Consider the following 18,313-nt stretch of genomic DNA (forward strand, 5'->3'; position numbering starts at 1 on the left):
TTCACTGGTAGTCCCTGAAGAATTTTGGGGTATAATGTATCACAGTTTACTTTATTTTGCTATCCTCACTCACATAAATTAACTATAGTGTCCCACATCCACTAAAAAAAAAAAAAAAAAAATTATATCTGGTGTCTGAATAATTTTTGCTTTGACTGTGTGTATACATATTTATATTACAGAGAAAGAGAGATACCCGCAATATATAGATCAGACAGTAGAGCCTAATCACAGTTTTACACCTTTATTATAAAAAAAGCATAGAAAACAAATAAACAGACATAAGCTCATAACATCTAACACCATGACCATCTTCACCAGTGTCATTGAACAGATCCAGGCTTTGTCACCCAATGACAACAGATCCCTGACAAAAAAAAAAAAAAAAAAACAGGCCATGAGAGACGGAAAGGAAAAGAATAGACAAAAACTCAGTCTGGTCAACACTTTCCTAAGCACAGAGGAGGTTAATGCTGTATCCTGATTGGCTGGGAAAAGTCTTTCAAACAGGTGAGGAAAAGCAGATTCGGGACTAGATGGAGAGTGTTTTCCATTAACTAAAGTTAGAAAAGAGGAATAAACAGAAAAAGGTAAGAGAAGTGCAAACCAGAGAGAAAGAGATATGTACCAGTGTGTTGTTAACATTTTTGTATACACCCTTTGAACACCACAAACCAAACTCAGATTAAACTCATGATTTCTTCAATTTATGGTTTGTATTCACCATCCTGAAAATACACCAATGAAAAACACATTAACATGGATTAAATGAGCACTAGACAATTTTCAGACGATTGTTCTTGTTGTCTCCCTTTTCCAAAACATAACAGTCTTTTCAGTTTTCCATGATAATGGTACAGAAGAAAAAAAGATGAGAAAATAACCATTCTGATGCTCCTCAGATAGCATGAGGGCACCGGCTTCAATTTACATTATATTTGAACCAGAGTGCAGGATTCAGACATCACCTCTTTTCAACCAATCAGCTGCCACATATACTTGACATAAAATGTGCAAACATCATCAATACTAATATTCTCCTTACTGCAAGATAAAAATGAATCAAAGTATATCATACAAGAGTGGAAAAATATAAATATATTCTGTAAAAACAGTCTGAAGTGTTTTTGTGTATTTGAACAAGAGGAGAAGTGCATTTTCTCCTACGTTTCACATAATCCTCCTCGTGTCTGTACTTTAATGGACGAGGAGTAGCACAAGTGATCTGGAAGTAGTTAATGCATCTCAGAGGTTACACCTGCACTAAATCATATGACAAAAATGTATTATATTATTGAACAGAGGTAAATGCATTACCTGATTTAATAGTAAAGTCAAGTCAGCTGAATTATATGGTAAACGTAAGTGTTCTCAATGACCCCCTGTGTAAAAAAAAGTATGAAAAGAACGCAAGATGGAGAAAGTGAGGAGAGCAGCACCATCTTTATGACAGGAAAATGGAAACCAAAAGAACCATGATGGGAATCAAAGTCATTAAGGAGGGAGGAAGAAAGGAAGGAAGGAGAGGAAGGACCACTCCGGACTAGAATAAGGCAGAGGTGGCGGATTAGTTGATGGCAAGGTAGTTTCTGTGAAACCAGAGAAGAAAAAGCACCACAGTCCAGGAAGAGTCATGAACATCAAGTCTCGGAGACAACAATAGTAAAAAAAAAACAAGTCACAAAAAGACAGTACTAAAAACAAATCCCTGCAGTATCGCTGTAGTGAGTCTATGTGTGAGGATCATAAAATGTCAATGTGTCCAGCCCATAAGATGGCTAACCCTTGCACGTTCAGTCATGCGACGGACCCTTCCAGAACGTGACATTCCTAGATTCAGAGGGTCTGTCGTCAGCCCCTCCTCTTCAGAGTCATCGTTGTATAGAACAGTCCTTCGTCCCTGGTTACGAGTATTAATCCCCCCTGACTTTAGAGTCCTTTGATTTGACCTCTGACTTCCAGTTTTTGTTGATGAAATGAGGTCTTCATCCTCAGACTCCTCCTCTTCCTCATCCAGCTCCTCTTCTTCCTCCTCAGGTTCCTCCTCTTCATCTGGTTCTTCCTCTTCCTCAGGCTCCTCTTCTTTTTCGTCCGCCTGCCGCGCTCGTTTCTCAGGTTCTGTCGCCTGCTCTTCTCCTTTGCGCTTTCGCTTTGCGTTATCGACAGAGGCTGCTGCCTCTTTGCCTTTCTGTTTTTGCTGCGGGGCTTTGCTGTAGTCATGATCGCCGCCGTCTGCAAAGCCGCCCACCTCAGTCCCGCTGTCGTCGCTCTCGGACGAAGACGACGAGGTTTTGGAGGAGGACGATTCGGATGTTGAGGAGGATGACGAGCTGGTACTCTCACATTCAGAGACTTCTCCCTCTTCTGCTAATGCTGCTCCTCTCCTACGTGAACTTCGACCTTTATTTGGCAGGCAGTCATTGCCACCTAGGACACAATATCAGAGTCAACTTGGAGGTAAAAAATTCTTTGCAATATACATTATACACTCTTATGCACATTCCGATGCGTTTCGGAGCCTTATAACCCTTCGTCAGGGAGTCACTCCTGTGCAAAGGCTTGTATGCTGAAATGCGTCAGAGTGTTTTTTAAAGGTTTAAGATGACCAAGCCATAACATTAAAGGCTTTTTAATCTTTCTAAAGAGAGTGCCTTTGAGTTTCCTGATTTTCTGTTTGTTTGTGTACCTGAGGTTTTGATTGGTGTACCCCGGCTGCGTGTAACTCGGTCGGCTCCTGCATGCTCTGATGAAAAGGACGAGGAAGATGAGGAGGAAGAGGATGAGGATGAAGAGGAAGGCTGACTGTCTTCATCAGCTTGTGCAACACTCAAATCTGGTGAAAGAAGCAAACACTTTGACTCTCACATGAAAAAAAAAACAGCTGTGACCTAAGGTGGCGTCTCACTAGTTGACTACTACTAAACATACAGTTTAATATATATATATATATATATATATATATATTCACCTCAACTGGTTAAAAAAAGCATTTAATCAAGCTTTATCCCTGTTTTTCATCAACAGTTCACAATGCAAACAAACTAAATTCACTATTATTATGATCATTAACATTTCTATTCTACCATTGTTGTTGATTTGAGACAACCCCAATTTGGAAAGTCAGGGTTCAAAGAAAACCCAAGTTCCCAATGGTAATTACAACATCTCTAAGACTCTTGCACACCTTGAGAGGATTTCCTTGAGCGGGACTTTGGAGTCGTCTGTGAGGTTTTCTTTCCAGATTTCTGTTTTCCTTTGGGGCTGCCGAAACACACAAAAGTTTAAAACGGGTAAAAAAATAAAATAAAAATAAATCTGTGTGTACCATGATTTGACATTGAGTGTAAATGTTTTACCTGATCGGAAGGGAACTCTGCAATCTCTTGCTGCAACTGAGTCTCTGTTGACTCCTACGCTGATTCTGAACAGCAGATTTGTAGTCTGAGATTATGGGAATGATTTGATTCTCAAAGAACGCCGACAGACTCAGAGTCATACTGTAGATCTAAACAAAAAGCAATATCAGAGTCATACTGTGGATCAACTGTCAAAAGGCCTAAAACATACTTTATACATGAATGCAAAATACTATTTTAGTTACTATATAAAAAGTTATCTTTAATAGCACAACAATATTGGAAAAAAAGTGTCTAACTCTTCAAAATTTGTGGTCGTTAATAGTATAGAAGTAGTTTTTATGTTTCTCAAATAAGGCTCTTATGCTCACCAAGGCTGCATATACGTGATTAAAATAAAACCGTTATAATGTAATATTATTACAATTTAAAGCAATGGTTGTCGTAATCGTTTAAATATATATTTAAAAATGTAATTTATTCCTGTGAAGGCAAAGCTGAATTTTCAGCATCATTACTCCAATCTTCAGTGTCACATGATCATTGAGAAATGATTCTGATATGCTGATTTGGTCCTCAAGTAACATTTCTAACGCATTCTCATCCTTTGGCGTCATATGTGACGCCATATGACAAAACGGCGAAATACTACGCACATGGCACCCTTTATCGTCAATATAACACGCACTGTGATGGGTAGGTTTAGGTGTGGGGTAGGGTCTGCGTCTCATATTCACGCTAAAGGATGCCAGTCAACTTTATGACGCCTTGGGTTCGCGTGTTATATTCAAGCTAAAGGGTGCCATGTGCGTAGTATTTCGCCGTTTTGTCATATGGCGTCACATATGCCGCCAAAGGATGAGAACGGGCTCACATTTCATATTATCAATGTTGGAATCAGTACTGCTTGATATTTTTGTGGATTTTCTTTCTCTCGGAATTCTTTAATGAATAGAAAGTTCATTTGAATTTTTCTTTTCTTTTTTTAAACAATAGGCTCTGACCAAACATTTGAACGGTAGTGTACATCTCATTATTTAATTAATTGTAAAGTCTGTTTATAAAACTGATAGTTCCAGGCATTGATTCTGATTGGTTGAGCCGCGTTTGAAGCCATTGTAAAATACTCCACAACCATACACCTGTGACCTCATTAGATCAGTTGTACTGCACCACTGCGCCTAAATATTAAAATAAACATTTTTATGGACTAACCGTTTTATAAAAGCAATAAGCCCCATGAAGCTGTGGTTTACAGTGAATTTAAAACAGCTAAACAACGTCCTAACAGCACGTATTGCTTGATTATAAAAGTGATGAGTGTGATTGTGGGAGATCTGGAAAAAAGGTTGCTGGTCTTACTCTAGACTTCTTGTTGGGCGTGTAGGCCTTTGAATTACTGAAGATAAGCCGCACATCTTTGGCAAACTCTATTGGATTCTCGTAGTTCCCACCCATTAGGGTCTCAGAGACTGTACCCAAATCCATAGGAGTGTCTATAATATCACGGTAATCCTGATACAGAGAGAAAAAGATTAGATCTGAAAGATTTCCAACATGGAATACAAGAAGTGACAGACATCACATTAAAGGGATAAGATGAAAAGTACAGGAAGGAAAGGAATGATAGGACGTAGAGGGAAGAATGAGCTACCGGGTAGGTGAAGAGGTCAACAGGCTGGCGGAATGGCTCTGAATCTGGGCTTGCCATCATTCTCCTCACAAGCTCTTTGCATTGTCTGTGCCATGCGTTTATATCTAGGATCACGCCACGCTTCTGAGGCACGTTACTGGACCTCTGTAAATGGTGGGAGGGGTTAAAGAAAACACACCTGGTACTATAATGCTTTCAATAAGTAGATTACAAAGCTTAATTGAACATGCATGTGCTTGAATTGTCTCACCCTTTGACCAGTGGAGGTGCCGGGAGTGTCCGAGTCCACATCGACAATCTCCTACAGAACAAACAAAGACGCTGAAGTTAATCTTCTTCACACTAAAATATATACACCAATCTGCAACTTTCCCAAAGCTTAGGCACATTCGTCCTGGGTTAGTAGACATACTTATTGTTGAGCTCGCATAATTCACACACACAGACCCAAGCTCACCTCTTCCTCTTCTGCACTGCTGAATTCAGTCTTCATCCTATTATGCAGATCCAAAATATCTGTACAACTTTGATCCCTACAGGCACATGTACAATAAAAATGTAAAAGCTCAGCATGGTCACTGAACCCAGCAGGTGAACCAGAGGGATCGTAATGTAAAAATGTGTAAGTGATCGTGCTTTCTCTGACCTGATGAAACGCAGCAGGACGTCGCTGACCGTTTTCGCTGCTGTGACAATGGGGCTCTGTGGTTCGTTAAATGTTCGTGCATTGTGTTCGATGTAACGCACTTCCCACATAAGTGCTGAGATTCGCCTACACATATAAACAGAGGCTTGAGCAGTTGTTTATGTGTGTACCTGGAGGAACGGGGCACTCATTTATGTCTGATGATGCTGTGGTCAGTGAGCTTAAGGACTGAGTATACCTGTAGAAACGATGCACTAATCTTGTTCTGATGGTGCTGAGGTCGGTGAGATAGGCCACAACAGTGCAGTACAGTGGATATTCCCTCAAATCTACAGGGCAGGAGAACGCCTTTGCCACATCTGTAAAACACACAAAAATAAAATTAAGCAAGGGACATGATATATTATGAATAGATATTTTAAGCGCAATAATATTTCACAAAATTACTATTTTACTGTATTTTTGATCAAAGTTTTTAATGAATACTGATGGTAGCTTTGGGTGGTATTTGAGCACTTGTGATACCGAGCGTTAGCAGCTGATCTATGGCCGCGATTACTCTCTCGCACTCCTCATCTCGTGTGTGCAGCCCCCACTCTCCCTCCCGTGGGCTGTACAGTAGGGACTGAAGCTCGTCCTCTGTGACCGGGACACTGTCCCCAGTATCTTCTGGGACTTGAGCTGTGGACAGTCAATCACACCATTAGACATGCCAGAATGTGTTGCTGATTTTCTGTCAGAGCTCATGGGTGAAGTAAAGTGTGTCAGTACCTTCTTCAGGTATGGGCTCTATATCCCACGGACTCATCTTCTCTCTCTCTCCATTATCCCACCTGCAAAATAACACACCAATTATTGATACTTACAGCAACAATCAGCAAAAGGTTTAACTTCATACTCTGGTAAAGCGAGTATCAAACCAGTGTACCTGACAATGTAGCACTGAAACAGGCTGTCTGGATATTCAGACTGAAATGGCTCCTGACACTCCACAGAACCAAACCACCAGGCATCATCAATGATGCTCCTGAAACGGTGACCTGCACACACATATACATAGCTGTTATTTGCAACTTGCATGTTAATTTATGATCATCATAACATTATATATTAGAAACAGGCATTCTGCGCGATTTACAGCATGATGCTATGTAGTTAATAGCATGTTTTGGGTGGTGGTTTACTGGCTCAAATTAAAAAAGCCCACCCACAAGTCTCTATGATATTCTTGTATGGTTCGTATTAAAGGTCTGCTATCTATATAAAGTCGGGATAAAAAATTGGATCGAGGGCTGCTGCAAAATATAATTATCTAATAATAACAGCACGCACAAGTCTGTCACTGGTGATCTGAAGCGTAGTGTGTGTGTGGAAATTGGAAAAATAGCAGAGTGTAAATTGTAAGCTCAATCATGAAAAGTAATAGTGCACCTCTCTTCAACAAACCACATGATTTGAGGGATCATTTATAGCCTCAGCACTAACGAACTGAAGTTCAATACTTTGGGTAGAGGTTAGTTCCTATCCTAATCCTAAACTTGAGCACTAGCTTCAGCGACTCTTGCATGCACCACAATTTAAAACACAAACACACCAGGTTGCCAGTTTCGTGCTTTGGCCTCATTATAAATCTGTTGTAGCACCAGAAAATCAATGACATCAGGCATATCATGATACCTAAAAGAGAGAGATAGAGACAGCCATCATTTACATACATCATATTGATGAAGAATCCTATCCTTACTAAAATTTTAGTATTTTTTATTTTGCTATTCCAATACCAATAATGTTACTATTTAGGTAAACTGACAAGTTTATTGTCAAAAAATAATTCATAAATAAAAATCTAACAAAATGTGCCAGTGTGTGTTTTGGCAAATATAAGCATGCATACTTCAAGCTGAAGGATTCGTTGGTCATTTTCCCTGAGGTGGGGTCCAGGAAGGCCAGTTTGAGGCAGCACAGAGTTGGCGGCCCGACTTCATATTTAATACCCACTACTTTTACAGACTCCTGATCCTAAGAGAACAAACAAACAACATACATGTTCTTGTTGGTCTGCCTGCAGAATGGGTCCACCACGTGTGATGCAGACCAGATTATGCCTAATAACAAGTGAGAATGATCATAAGACAGGAAATTAACTTACCCTGAGATCCAAACGGTTCCAGGGCTGTTTCTGAGGATTCATGCTGTAGCTTTTGGCACGACACACAGCTCGGACATATGCTTGATGACCCTGACGGAAATATATCAACTACAGAGAGACAAATTACTGCAGAAAGATTCATGTATAATGCAAATCCTTGCACTTATTTCTGGTAATTTAGTGAGCATGTCTATATTTAAAAGAACTCACCTCATCTCCCATTTGAGGTACGAAAGGTGATCGTCTTGGAATTGTTTCCATGATCCAAGAGGGGGGCAACCATTCCTCTAATTCTCCAGCAGGCACAGACTAAACACAGACACACATTATTAAAACAGAAAAAATATGGATAAATGAATGATGAATGGTTGGATGAATGAATGAATGCTCACCCGCCGTTTAGTCTGTTTCAGTTTCTTTTTCTTTTCAGTCCGTCTACTCGTTTTCGCAGCCTCCCCTTCTCCCTGACCTGTCCCCTCCTCATCCTCAGAGCTACTGCTCCCGGCGACAGGGGCCGGCCTTCTGGTTGTTCGTTTGGGGGGCTGGAGGTTGATTCCCGCATCTGCCGTCCAATCAGAATACTCACTGGAAGAGTCACTGTAAAACAGATTTAAACAGGAAAGAGAGAAATAAACAGCAAAATCAAAAGATGCAAACAATGATCAAACAGCTAATTGTCATTAACTTCACTGATTTTTAAGTTAAACACTAAGTCAACTCATTAACTACTTGAGTAGTTAAGACTACTAAAAACAAACTTATTAAATATCTCCAATTGTGTTTCGAAGATGAACGAAAGTTATGGGTTTGTAACGACATGAGGGTGAGTAATTGATGACAATTTTCATTTTTGGGTGAAGTAACCCTTAAAAAAAAGAATGATACCAATAAATAAAATCTCTAATATCTGCCAATATACTGTAAATCCCTAAATAAAATTCATGTTGTTAGACTTTGTTTAATTCCATATGCAGTTAAAAACTAAAAATGAAAAAATTTAAACCTAAGCCAGTTCTAGACCAATTTCACAAGGCTTCATTTGCATTATTGAGATTGTTTTATGTTGTGAAATATATGTGTTGAGAAATACTGAACCTGGAGCTACTGTCATTCTCCCACTGAGCTTCACCATCAGATGACCCATCACTGTTCTCATTCTGGTCCTCTTCCTGCTAGGTGCACATATACAGAAATGTTGCATATTTAATAAAGCATTTCAAAACTAGTGCTGACATTTTTTAAATAAAAAAATAAACGTATATCTTGATGGCCTATAAAAAATGAGCAGAGTTTGAGGCCAAACACAAACTGCTGTCTTACCTCTGCTTCACTGTCAGACTCTCTCTCACTTTCCTCGTTACGGGTGTACGAGAGCACGCTTGAGCTGCGTCTCCTATCTCGAGTCGAGCGGGTCTGATATGTGTGTCTCCTCTGCTGAGCCTTGCGCTGAGGCCTTCGTAACATGCGAACGCTGTTACCCACCGGCTCACTCTACAGATGAATGGGGAGAAAGTGAGGTTTTTACTCTAGACAGGCACAGTAAAAAGTGACTATGTTTGTTTTTATTGCCATACCAGCATCTATGGCTAATTTCATGGCAAGATCAATGTATTTAAAAAAAGAAACAACAGTAACAAACAGTAGTAATGAACAACATCTGACATCTTTGTTTGTGTGAATATGTGTAAACTCACTCCTGTTGTGGGTGCAGATTTTCTCTTCTTCTCAATGTTGTAGAAACACCGTTCCGCCTCTCCTTTAGCAAACCTACTGTCCTCCATCACTCTAAACAAACAAACACATCACATCAGGGTTTGAGCTCACAAAGCTGTTCACAAGAAACCTACATGGACAGTTTAGTGTCCATGTGTGATTTCTAGACCTGGAAAAGTCATGTTTATTATTCAAATCTAATATACATTTTTCAAATCAATTGCATAGAATTCGTTTTTTTTTTAATCCTTATCTTTTATCCTTTATTGTGGACAAAGGGGTCAATTGTTTATAGTAGCTGCTAGTTTTTTTTTTTTTTTTGCTTCGTTGACTATTGGCTTTCCCTTACGTAACCTGAGAAAAATTACGCAAAGATACGTAATCCGCAAAAGTGAGGCAGAAACAGAGTTGCACTGCCAGCACAAAACTGATCCATTCAGTATGTTGCGTTTTTTATTCAATCTATTTTTCTCTTTGTTTTATCTGCGTTTACACTTTAAATAATAAATTCTGGATGTAACATCATTATATTCTACATATTGTATACATACAATATTGCACTACCAGTTGTTAATTTAGTTTGACCACACTATTAACATCTCAGATTTTAAAACTATTTAATTGTCATATTTGTACCTGAAAATGCCAGCCTGGACTTCATTAACCACTACGCGCCGGCTCCATGCCAACAGGTCTCTCTCAGTGGCCATCTGGCTGCGGGGGGCATTGTTGTGCATCTGCCGTACACCCTCAACTTGTCCACTACGTCGCAGCCCAACGTTAGGGGGTGATAGAGGACCACCTGCCACTTCAGCACCTACTGATCCAACAGCTTTAAATGTCACAACCTCTAAACTAACAGCTTTCACATAAGTGACCTTTCAGCCAACAGGTGCCAGTCTTAAAATGCAAAATAAATTTTCATTAAAAAAAGTTCCAAATCATTTAGTATAGTAATTACATTCTCTGCAGTTTTCCCTCTTCAATGTGTAATAATTTTACCATCAGAAAATTCTCCAGCAAACCACTGAAAATGCTGTAAAACATTTTTACGGGTTAGCTGTGGCTAGTTCTCACCTGCAGGATTTCCTGTGTTGCGATGCTCATCTTGCTGGTGCTGGAGCTGCCTAATCAGGTCATCCAATGGGCTTTCTTCCTGAGAATCCTCTGCGGTCTGCTGGCCAATCACCTGCTCAACCACTTCACCATCACCTAAAAACATTAAAATACTCTCAACAAGCTAATTTAGACAAAACACTAGACTAGTCCACGAATAAAAGGACTACACATGACAGTAAGAACAGGGATGTTTTCATTTAAAATGAACCCTAATGAGGTCCTAATATTCATATCTTTCTATAGGAAATAAATTTGAACCAAAGGCCCGGTTTACACCTGGTATTAAGAAGAGTTTTCGTCGATCTGATCACAAGCGGATGACGATAAATACAGGTGTAAACGGGGTCTAAAGCATTTTGAGCTCGTCAACTTTCGACAACTTCCAGAGGTAGTCAAAAACGCATTCGACCGGATTGTTTTCGTAGTGTAGTGCGCTAATGTGGTCGAATGCGTTTGAAAGGTCACAAAAAGACCACCTACTGACCAAATGCTAAAACATTATGGGAAGCGCACTAGCCAGATGGGATTTAAACTTTGTCGGCTGAAGATCCAAGTTTTTCTTGAAGATGAATAACATACCGAGCACAATTATTCCTGATTTCTAACACGCAGAGTTCGCCGTGGTCTTGCGGCTGTCGGAGCAGAAATGAAAGCTGCTACTCGCTGTATGTGTTCCATCGTCTCATTTCGTGTTCATATGTAAATTGTGTGAGCTCATTTTGTCCATTAAACCGAAAGTTATGAAACCCATATATTTACCCACCCATAGACCCTCCCCTCAAGACAGAAGTGGTTAAAAGTGGACAAAAGAGACAAATTAAAACACCAGGGGTAAACGGGCATGTGTCTCCCTTGTCTACTTGTGATCCGATTGAACAAAACCACATCTTAATACCATGTGTAAACAGAGCCACACAAGTTTACACTTTTTTTTAAAAATAAAATAAGGCTGCGTTTTTGCTGTAATATTGGTATTTGTATCAAGAATCATGACATGTCAATGGTATAGGCAACTGAAATTCCATTACCATGGACCAAAGCAGGATGTTTTCAAAATTCTTACTTGAGAAATGATTTATTAACTTGGCTATAATTAGTTGTGCAAATCTATGACTAATATAATTTAAAAAAGACAATTAAAACAGAATTACTAATTATTACTATGGCTATACAATTTATATTAATCATGAAGCGAAGCTTTGTGTCATTTGTTATTAGCCATGTAAACCTGATAAATTTACCATTAGCCATGTAGCCGAGCTGTGGCACAAGCTGTTCCTCTTTGCAGTTTTCTCTTCCGGGCACCAGGCGCTGGCAACGAGGTGGGTGGGGGTTCCCATCTACGTCCACCAGAAAAGGTGGAGGCATAAGATGGGGTGCCTGCTGCGTCTGCTCATCTAGAACAAAGTTATTGGAGTCCCGGATCAATGGCCGGAAATCCGTATGGAAGAACATTTGGTCTAGAATCTGAAAGCAGAGAGAAGCATTGGAATGTGAACAAGAGTGGATTCGATCAACGGCACAAAAGGCTAAGAATACCATACCACCCCCCCCACACACACACCTTTTCATAAGGCTGACTGCACCCAAAGCCGAAGATGAGCAGATGACCATGAGAGTCTGTGCAGGCAAAGTGCTGCCCATCCATTGAAAATTTACAATCAAAAACAGCACCATGTCCCTGGCCCTCAATCTAAAAGAAAAAAAAGAGACAGAAAATAATTCAATGTCTGTGATAAGCAGTACTTTTATCAAAATTTAGACTGTAGTATACACTACAGTTCAAACTTTTGTGGTCAGTAAGATTATTTAAAGTTTTTTGAAAGAAGTATTGTGTTCACAAAGACTACATTCATTTGATAAGGGTAAAAATAGTAATGTTGTGAAATATTATTACAATTTAAAATGCTATTATTACCATTTTAATATATTTTATTATTTAAAAAATATTTATATATTTGAAATAAATGTATATATTTTAAAAGGTCATTTACACCTGTAATATTTACAGGTCCATCTATTTTTTTAATAAGCTTAAATTGAAACTGCAGATCTGTCATGTCATCTCACCATATTGAAAAAGTTTCTGATCTTCTGGCCTTTGCTGAGGTCCCAAATGTAGATGTTACCATCATGACCAGCCGATAACAAGATCCGTGAGTCAAAGGGGTGAGCTTCCAAAACAAACACTTCATCATCATGGCCCTATGGACAGATAAACATTTGCCTATATGATCCGTACATAGTCACAGAAAGTTCCTCCTATGAATTACACAAGTACCAAAAGGAACAGACTGAATTCTGCCTCACACACACACATACATACCGACAGCACATGTAATAATTGGCCATTTGCTGAGCTCCAGACTTTGAGGAGGCAGTTTGAAACAGCTGTGATGATGGAACGATCGCAACGATCCCACGCAACCATGGTCACCACCAACTTTGTCGATTTATCGTCGCTTGATATCACAGCACTCCTGTGAACACAATACATATGTCCACATAGACGTAAAAAATCCAATCCAAGGACCAACTCAATTTTTTTTCTTCTCCAAAAGAACAATATTTAATGTTAACAATTAGATTCAGTCCAAACTGTGCTTGAGAAACCTGCCTGATCTCACAATTAACGGATATGTACACACACACAAACACTGACCCTGGTAATCTGGTGGTCATGTCCAGCACAGTACTCTTCCATTCCTGCTGTTGGTAATGCCAAATCCGAGCCGTACCATCCCGACTACCACTCACAAACCTGAGACTGGAGATACAGAGGCAGCCAACACACAGACACACTTAAAAACACCCAAAAATCAATAAACATATATGGTATATCCCAATGAACAGGCACGAAAGAAACCATAACATATGAAAAACTCACCTGTCTGTGTTATTGCAGAACTGAATAGCAACAACTTTATCCTGTAAAACAAAAACATGCATTAAAATTTATTAAACTTTTAAATCAGCACATTTCTAACATATTCCTCATTTTCCATTCTACATTAGTTCTGCTTTTTTTCTGCCTATTATTCTCTTTTCTATCTCTCTTGCTTTCTTGTCTGTCCACTGGCTTCCTTCTTTGTTTCTCGCTCTCACCGTGTGGGAGTCCAGGTCAGAAAACTTCACAGGCGTCTCTGTGCCGAGGTAGTAAACTCTGATCATGTGATCTGTGCCTCCAGTGGCCAGAAACATTCCACCTGGGGTCAAAGGACACAATGTCAGAATTATAATTGACTGATCATGAGTTGATAATAAAGAGACATGAAAAAAAGTATTTGAATCAAATCATTGAGTGTTTGGAAGTTGCAGTGTAAGTGTGGGTTAACACACCCGAGCTGAAGGAGCTGCAGGATATCTGAACTCCGGGACGAGAACGTTCCATGAACTTCACAGGCTTTTCACTGCAAACACAAACACACAGCTTATTGCAAAGTTACTCTAAATTATAAAAGTGAATCACAAAATGTGTCATTTAAAACGTACAAATGACACTTACACAAACTTCATGCTGATTGAGTTCCACCTCCAGAAACACACCATGCCATCAGCTCCAGTGGTGGCCAGATACCGAGAGGAACCTAATGCTGATGGAGAAAACTGCAGAAACAGACAGAAAAATATCCTTTAAGCACCAAAAACATCTGAATTAATGCTACCTACTAAAGCAATCACCATTCTGGGGAGGGAGGGTTACTGTAAAATAAAGAGTACTTAAAGTGCCCCTTTTATTCCATTTTAAAGGATTCTATCCTAATTCTGTTTTTGAGGTCTCCTACAATAGGTTTACATTCATCCAAGGTCAAAAAACATTTTTTTTAAATATACATTGCACACCATCTCCTTTCTCAAAAGAGTCTGAAAATGGTTCATTCGAAGATTGTCTCTCTAAAGTTTAAACATCTCCTTTCTGAGAGCCTAATATACTCTTGATTGGACAGATGGACGACTCATTTAAGCAGTTTCAGTGATTCTTTTAAGAGAGATTAACTTTATGTCGTGCATGTTGAACTTTAAAACTCTGTAGACCTTTTACATTCACAAACAGCCATATTACACACTGCATAATAGGTACAGTAATAGGAAAAAAGCATACCTGGGACTCTTTAAGAAAAATAATAATCTTATGTTACAGTACAACTGTAAAATGACAGTTTATATTTTTGGATGTCTTATTTTTTTAACATTAAGCCATCAAACTTTTATTTTGACAAAAACACTGCAGAGAGCCCTTAAACTTTCTCTTTTGCAGACAACAGCTGAATTTTAACCACTTCTCATTACAAGTACTGGTTGGTGCATGTTGCGTTCCTAAATGCATGTTATAAGTGACCTACACTCACAGCGCATACAAAGATGAGTTCATGTGGAAAAGCATTTACTGTGAAGCGAGCAGATCTCAAACACTGAAAACTGAGCTGCCAGGTTTATATATATATATATATATATATATATATATATATATATATATATATATATATATATATATATATATATATATATACACACACATATACATTAAGATTGGGAATCAAGCTAGAAAAAAGAAAAGGTGTGATGTATGTGTGGAGGTAGGCAGCTTAGTCCACCAGAGAGGAGCAGAGATGGTGAAGGTTTTGTGACTTTGTGCCTTTATAAAGAAAACTTGCATTCACACACCTGTATTGAGGTGATGGAGGCTGTGTGCCCCTGCAATACAGCCACAGGTGCACAGGTAAGCAAGCACCACACGCGGATGATCTTGTCACAACTGGCTGAAGCGAGGAGAGTGTTCTCGAAATTCACTGTCATATCTGAAATCTCTGCCGCGTGTCCACGCAAAGTGGCTAGCAGACGGCCATCATCTGTTGCCCAGATCTTCACTAGACAGTCGTCAGAACCCTGACAGAAACACATGTGCATAAACCTTGATTACAAGCGCACACACAGAACATATTACAAAACTACTGATTACAAGACACCAGTGTTTCCTGCATTAGTATTTAGCAGCAAACTGAGCAATGACATGAAAACGACATCGAAAACGCATGTGCATGACTTCTAATTGTCTCTGCATGTTAAACTAGGAGAGGAGTCAACAATATTACACAATTCACTTTTATGTCTAAATCAGGCCCAGTTACTGGCCCATTTGATGCCCTATCCTAAACTTCCGAGTGTTACACACATCCTTTTTACCGTGAAAATGCGCCGTCCAGTGCGGTCAAATGCCACACAGTACACTGATGAGAGATGGCCCAGGATCCTCCGATGCATCTTCATGTGCTGGTAGGTGTAGGAGGGGAAAGCGTGGCCAAATCGAGCCACTCCTGTTTTTTGGCGAGCACCCATGATTGACACTGAGCAGAGAGATTTAGACTGTTACAATCAACGGAACAACAGAAGCTGGTCTACACCGATGGACATTATTCTATCACTAAATAACATGCTAAATAAGTGAAATTCCTTTAACAAAAGAACATCAACAAAACAAAAACTTTGAAGTCGCAATTAAATTATTATTAAATAAGAAATAAGTTTAAGACAGGGACTTGGTTCTATTCCTAGTTCATTGCTTGGATTTTGAGATGCGAGTTAGGACATTTAGAATAAACAAATTAAAACTTTTTTTTGTATTTAATACCGACTTTAAACAGCTATCATGAAGCACTATTTTCAATTCGACTCTTTGTGCACAATCCCAAGTTGTCATTCCTAAAACTGAACCCAAAAACAGCCAGCACCAACACCATACACCATGTAGTTAGTAGGACTCGCCTATATTTGGTGGTTTGGCACAGTCTATAGGTGGTTCTGGGGGCCGTCCCCTGTGCAGGGCGACTACTGCAGAACCACTCCATACTGTATGAGAAGAACCTTTGAGAGAGAACAAAAGTTTGAATTGTTTTAGATGAAGGAAATTAACGTAATGGAAAGTGTAAATGTGAATGTGTGCTATTCTCAAGTCTTAATAGTACAGAATAACAGAGAAAGGTTCTCATTGTTCACTGTATGTAGCGATCTTGAGTGCATCTCACTTTCTGCCGTCCGTAGTAATGACTGTCGTCCGGTGCCCAGTAAACTGTGCACTCCAGGAACACTGGGAGGAATGTGTTTATCTATCAGTGGGCCAATCTGCTGACACACACGCAACAGGTAATCCGCAGGTATGTGCCGATTTAACAACACCTGAAACATACAGAGGTAATTGATACATAAGGTGCTTTGATGGACACAGCAAATCTTATTTGCAAGAGGATTAAAAATTGCATAGAAATTACAATAAGAGTCATACTAGTATACTATAGTATTAAGGAATATATTGTATTATATTATTATATAAGATTATATTATAGTAATAAAATAGCGTTAATTTTGCTTTATTTCACCAACAATATCCCATATCATTCCCGAAAGACCACCCTTTTCCCTCCACAGGCTTCAGCCAATCAGACAACTTCTCCACCCATCTTTTTTGTCTCCTAAGTAGCAACTGAGGTTTGATTGGCTGCCGCCTTTGGTTGACGCAGCAACTCACCAATCCGCTCTCGATACATTTGCGCTGTAGTAACGCCCCCGGACGGCACGCACAAAGCCTTTCATTTCAAAACAAACACTTTAAATTGAAATTCTTAAAATCAAAACTTTCCCGCACTATAATATAGACTCGTATATATTATAAAAATCAAATTCTCACCGCTAGCACCACGTTCTCACATCAGTGCTTTTATAATTGTATGCACTGTATTATAAGTAAGGCAAACACTGTGGGAGTTTAGTACTGTATTTCACGTGCGTGTATGTGTGTGAAAGTTTATTTAATCTCACCCAGTCTTCAAAGCTTCGCTTAAAGAGCCTTCCATCCCAGCTCCAGCGCTTCGGAATGATCTGCACACAAACACAGCGGGGGGAAAACACATCACATGCGGGATTTAGACAAGCAGCCGCGCTAGGATGAGGAGGAGATGCTGATGTTGGGATATTTGAGAGAAATAACGGGTTAGAGTGGGAGAAGAGGCATGAAACTCACCTCATATTCGTGCATCTCCTGCAGCAGCATCTGCAAAAACACACAGAGTTACACACACACCGTAACACACAATCATTGCTACACACCGACACTCACAAGCCATTTTCCGTCTCACCTGAGCGGATTTCTGACATGGTCCTGACTGCAGGAATCTGGCGATCAGGTAATAAAGTTCTGCAGAGAGAAACACAACAACACCAATCATTAGCTTAGCCTAGCTTAGCCTCGCAGGCTAATGCTAAAACAATTCTTAAAGTCTTTCTAGCAATAAAGACGCAGAAAAAACGCCAGAAAGGTGCCCACCGGCTTCAATTTGTGAGCACGGTTCCGCCGCCATGGCCCGGTCCGGGCGGTGAATGGAGGTTGGTGAGGCTCTGCTTGCTAAGAGCGGCCTGTGCTGTATTTGCTCTCAGCGTTTCGGCCTGCAGCCGCCGCTCGCGCTGCTTTGTTTGAGCGCCCCCGCGCGGCGGCCGCACGCGAGTGCCAGTATAGTACCGCGCTCCCCCGCCAGGGGCGCCCTAATAGCGCACAGGTGAGCTCACCATTTCCACGGGCGGACATTTTGCATGGTGTGCTTGTGCCTGTTGGTTGATTTGTACTAGTCTAGTACAAACCGAAACATTGATGTATTGCAACAAAAGGGCGCATTTCATGTTTAACA

At 39.9% G+C, this 18,313-nt stretch overlaps 1 protein-coding gene across 4 annotated transcripts; it reads right to left on the bottom strand.

Annotated features, from left to right (window-relative positions):
* Positions 1–228: 228 nt before the first annotated feature.
* Positions 229–18,112, bottom strand: brwd3 (bromodomain and WD repeat domain containing 3). 4 transcript variants are annotated; one of them, XM_077241191.1, is made up of 40 exons: positions 17,956–18,112; positions 17,768–17,826; positions 17,653–17,682; positions 17,451–17,510; positions 16,661–16,811; positions 16,401–16,499; positions 15,822–15,982; positions 15,303–15,524; positions 14,143–14,243; positions 13,977–14,047; positions 13,743–13,843; positions 13,525–13,565; positions 13,300–13,404; positions 12,964–13,117; positions 12,708–12,842; positions 12,202–12,330; positions 11,879–12,104; positions 10,596–10,730; positions 10,155–10,335; positions 9,500–9,590; positions 9,126–9,296; positions 8,901–8,977; positions 8,198–8,402; positions 8,016–8,114; positions 7,806–7,913; positions 7,551–7,675; positions 7,251–7,333; positions 6,585–6,696; positions 6,428–6,489; positions 6,182–6,337; positions 5,895–6,015; positions 5,657–5,782; positions 5,468–5,543; positions 5,261–5,311; positions 5,011–5,154; positions 4,719–4,871; positions 3,357–3,505; positions 3,185–3,261; positions 2,687–2,833; positions 229–2,427 (listed from the first exon to the last, which is right to left on the bottom strand). In XM_077241191.1, exons 1-40 carry the CDS (start codon positions 17,987–17,989, stop codon positions 1,754–1,756), a joined length of 5,202 nt encoding a protein of 1,733 aa, XP_077097306.1. In that variant the 5' UTR covers positions 17,990–18,112; the 3' UTR covers positions 229–1,753. The 4 variants fall into 4 exon arrangements, with proteins under 4 accessions (XP_077097306.1, XP_077097307.1, XP_077097305.1 ...); XM_077241192.1 differs by having other exon boundaries at positions 8,901–8,974; positions 10,155–10,338; positions 17,956–18,107; XM_077241190.1 differs by having other exon boundaries at positions 10,155–10,338; positions 17,956–18,107.
* Between the last annotated feature and the right edge of the window lie 201 nt (positions 18,113–18,313).

The sequence above is a fragment of the Siphateles boraxobius genome, unplaced genomic scaffold (genome assembly GCF_051911475.1).
Source record: "Siphateles boraxobius isolate OS27281-9 unplaced genomic scaffold, OSU_SipBor_1 24, whole genome shotgun sequence".
NCBI classification, from domain to species: domain Eukaryota; kingdom Metazoa; phylum Chordata; class Actinopteri; order Cypriniformes; family Leuciscidae; genus Siphateles; species Siphateles boraxobius.

Excerpts from the sequence above, each read along its gene's own strand:
- brwd3 (XM_077241190.1), bottom strand. The coding sequence starts at position 17,989 with ATGGCGGCGGAACCGTGCTCACAAATTGAAGCCG. Across the intron at positions 13,844-13,976 it reads CTGCAGCTCCTTCAGCTCGG|GTGGAATGTTTCTGGCCACT; the intron begins GTGTGTTAACCC and ends CTTTGACCCCAG. Across the intron at positions 13,118-13,299 it reads ATGACCACCAGATTACCAGG|GAGTGCTGTGATATCAAGCG; the intron begins GTCAGTGTTTGT and ends TTGTGTTCACAG.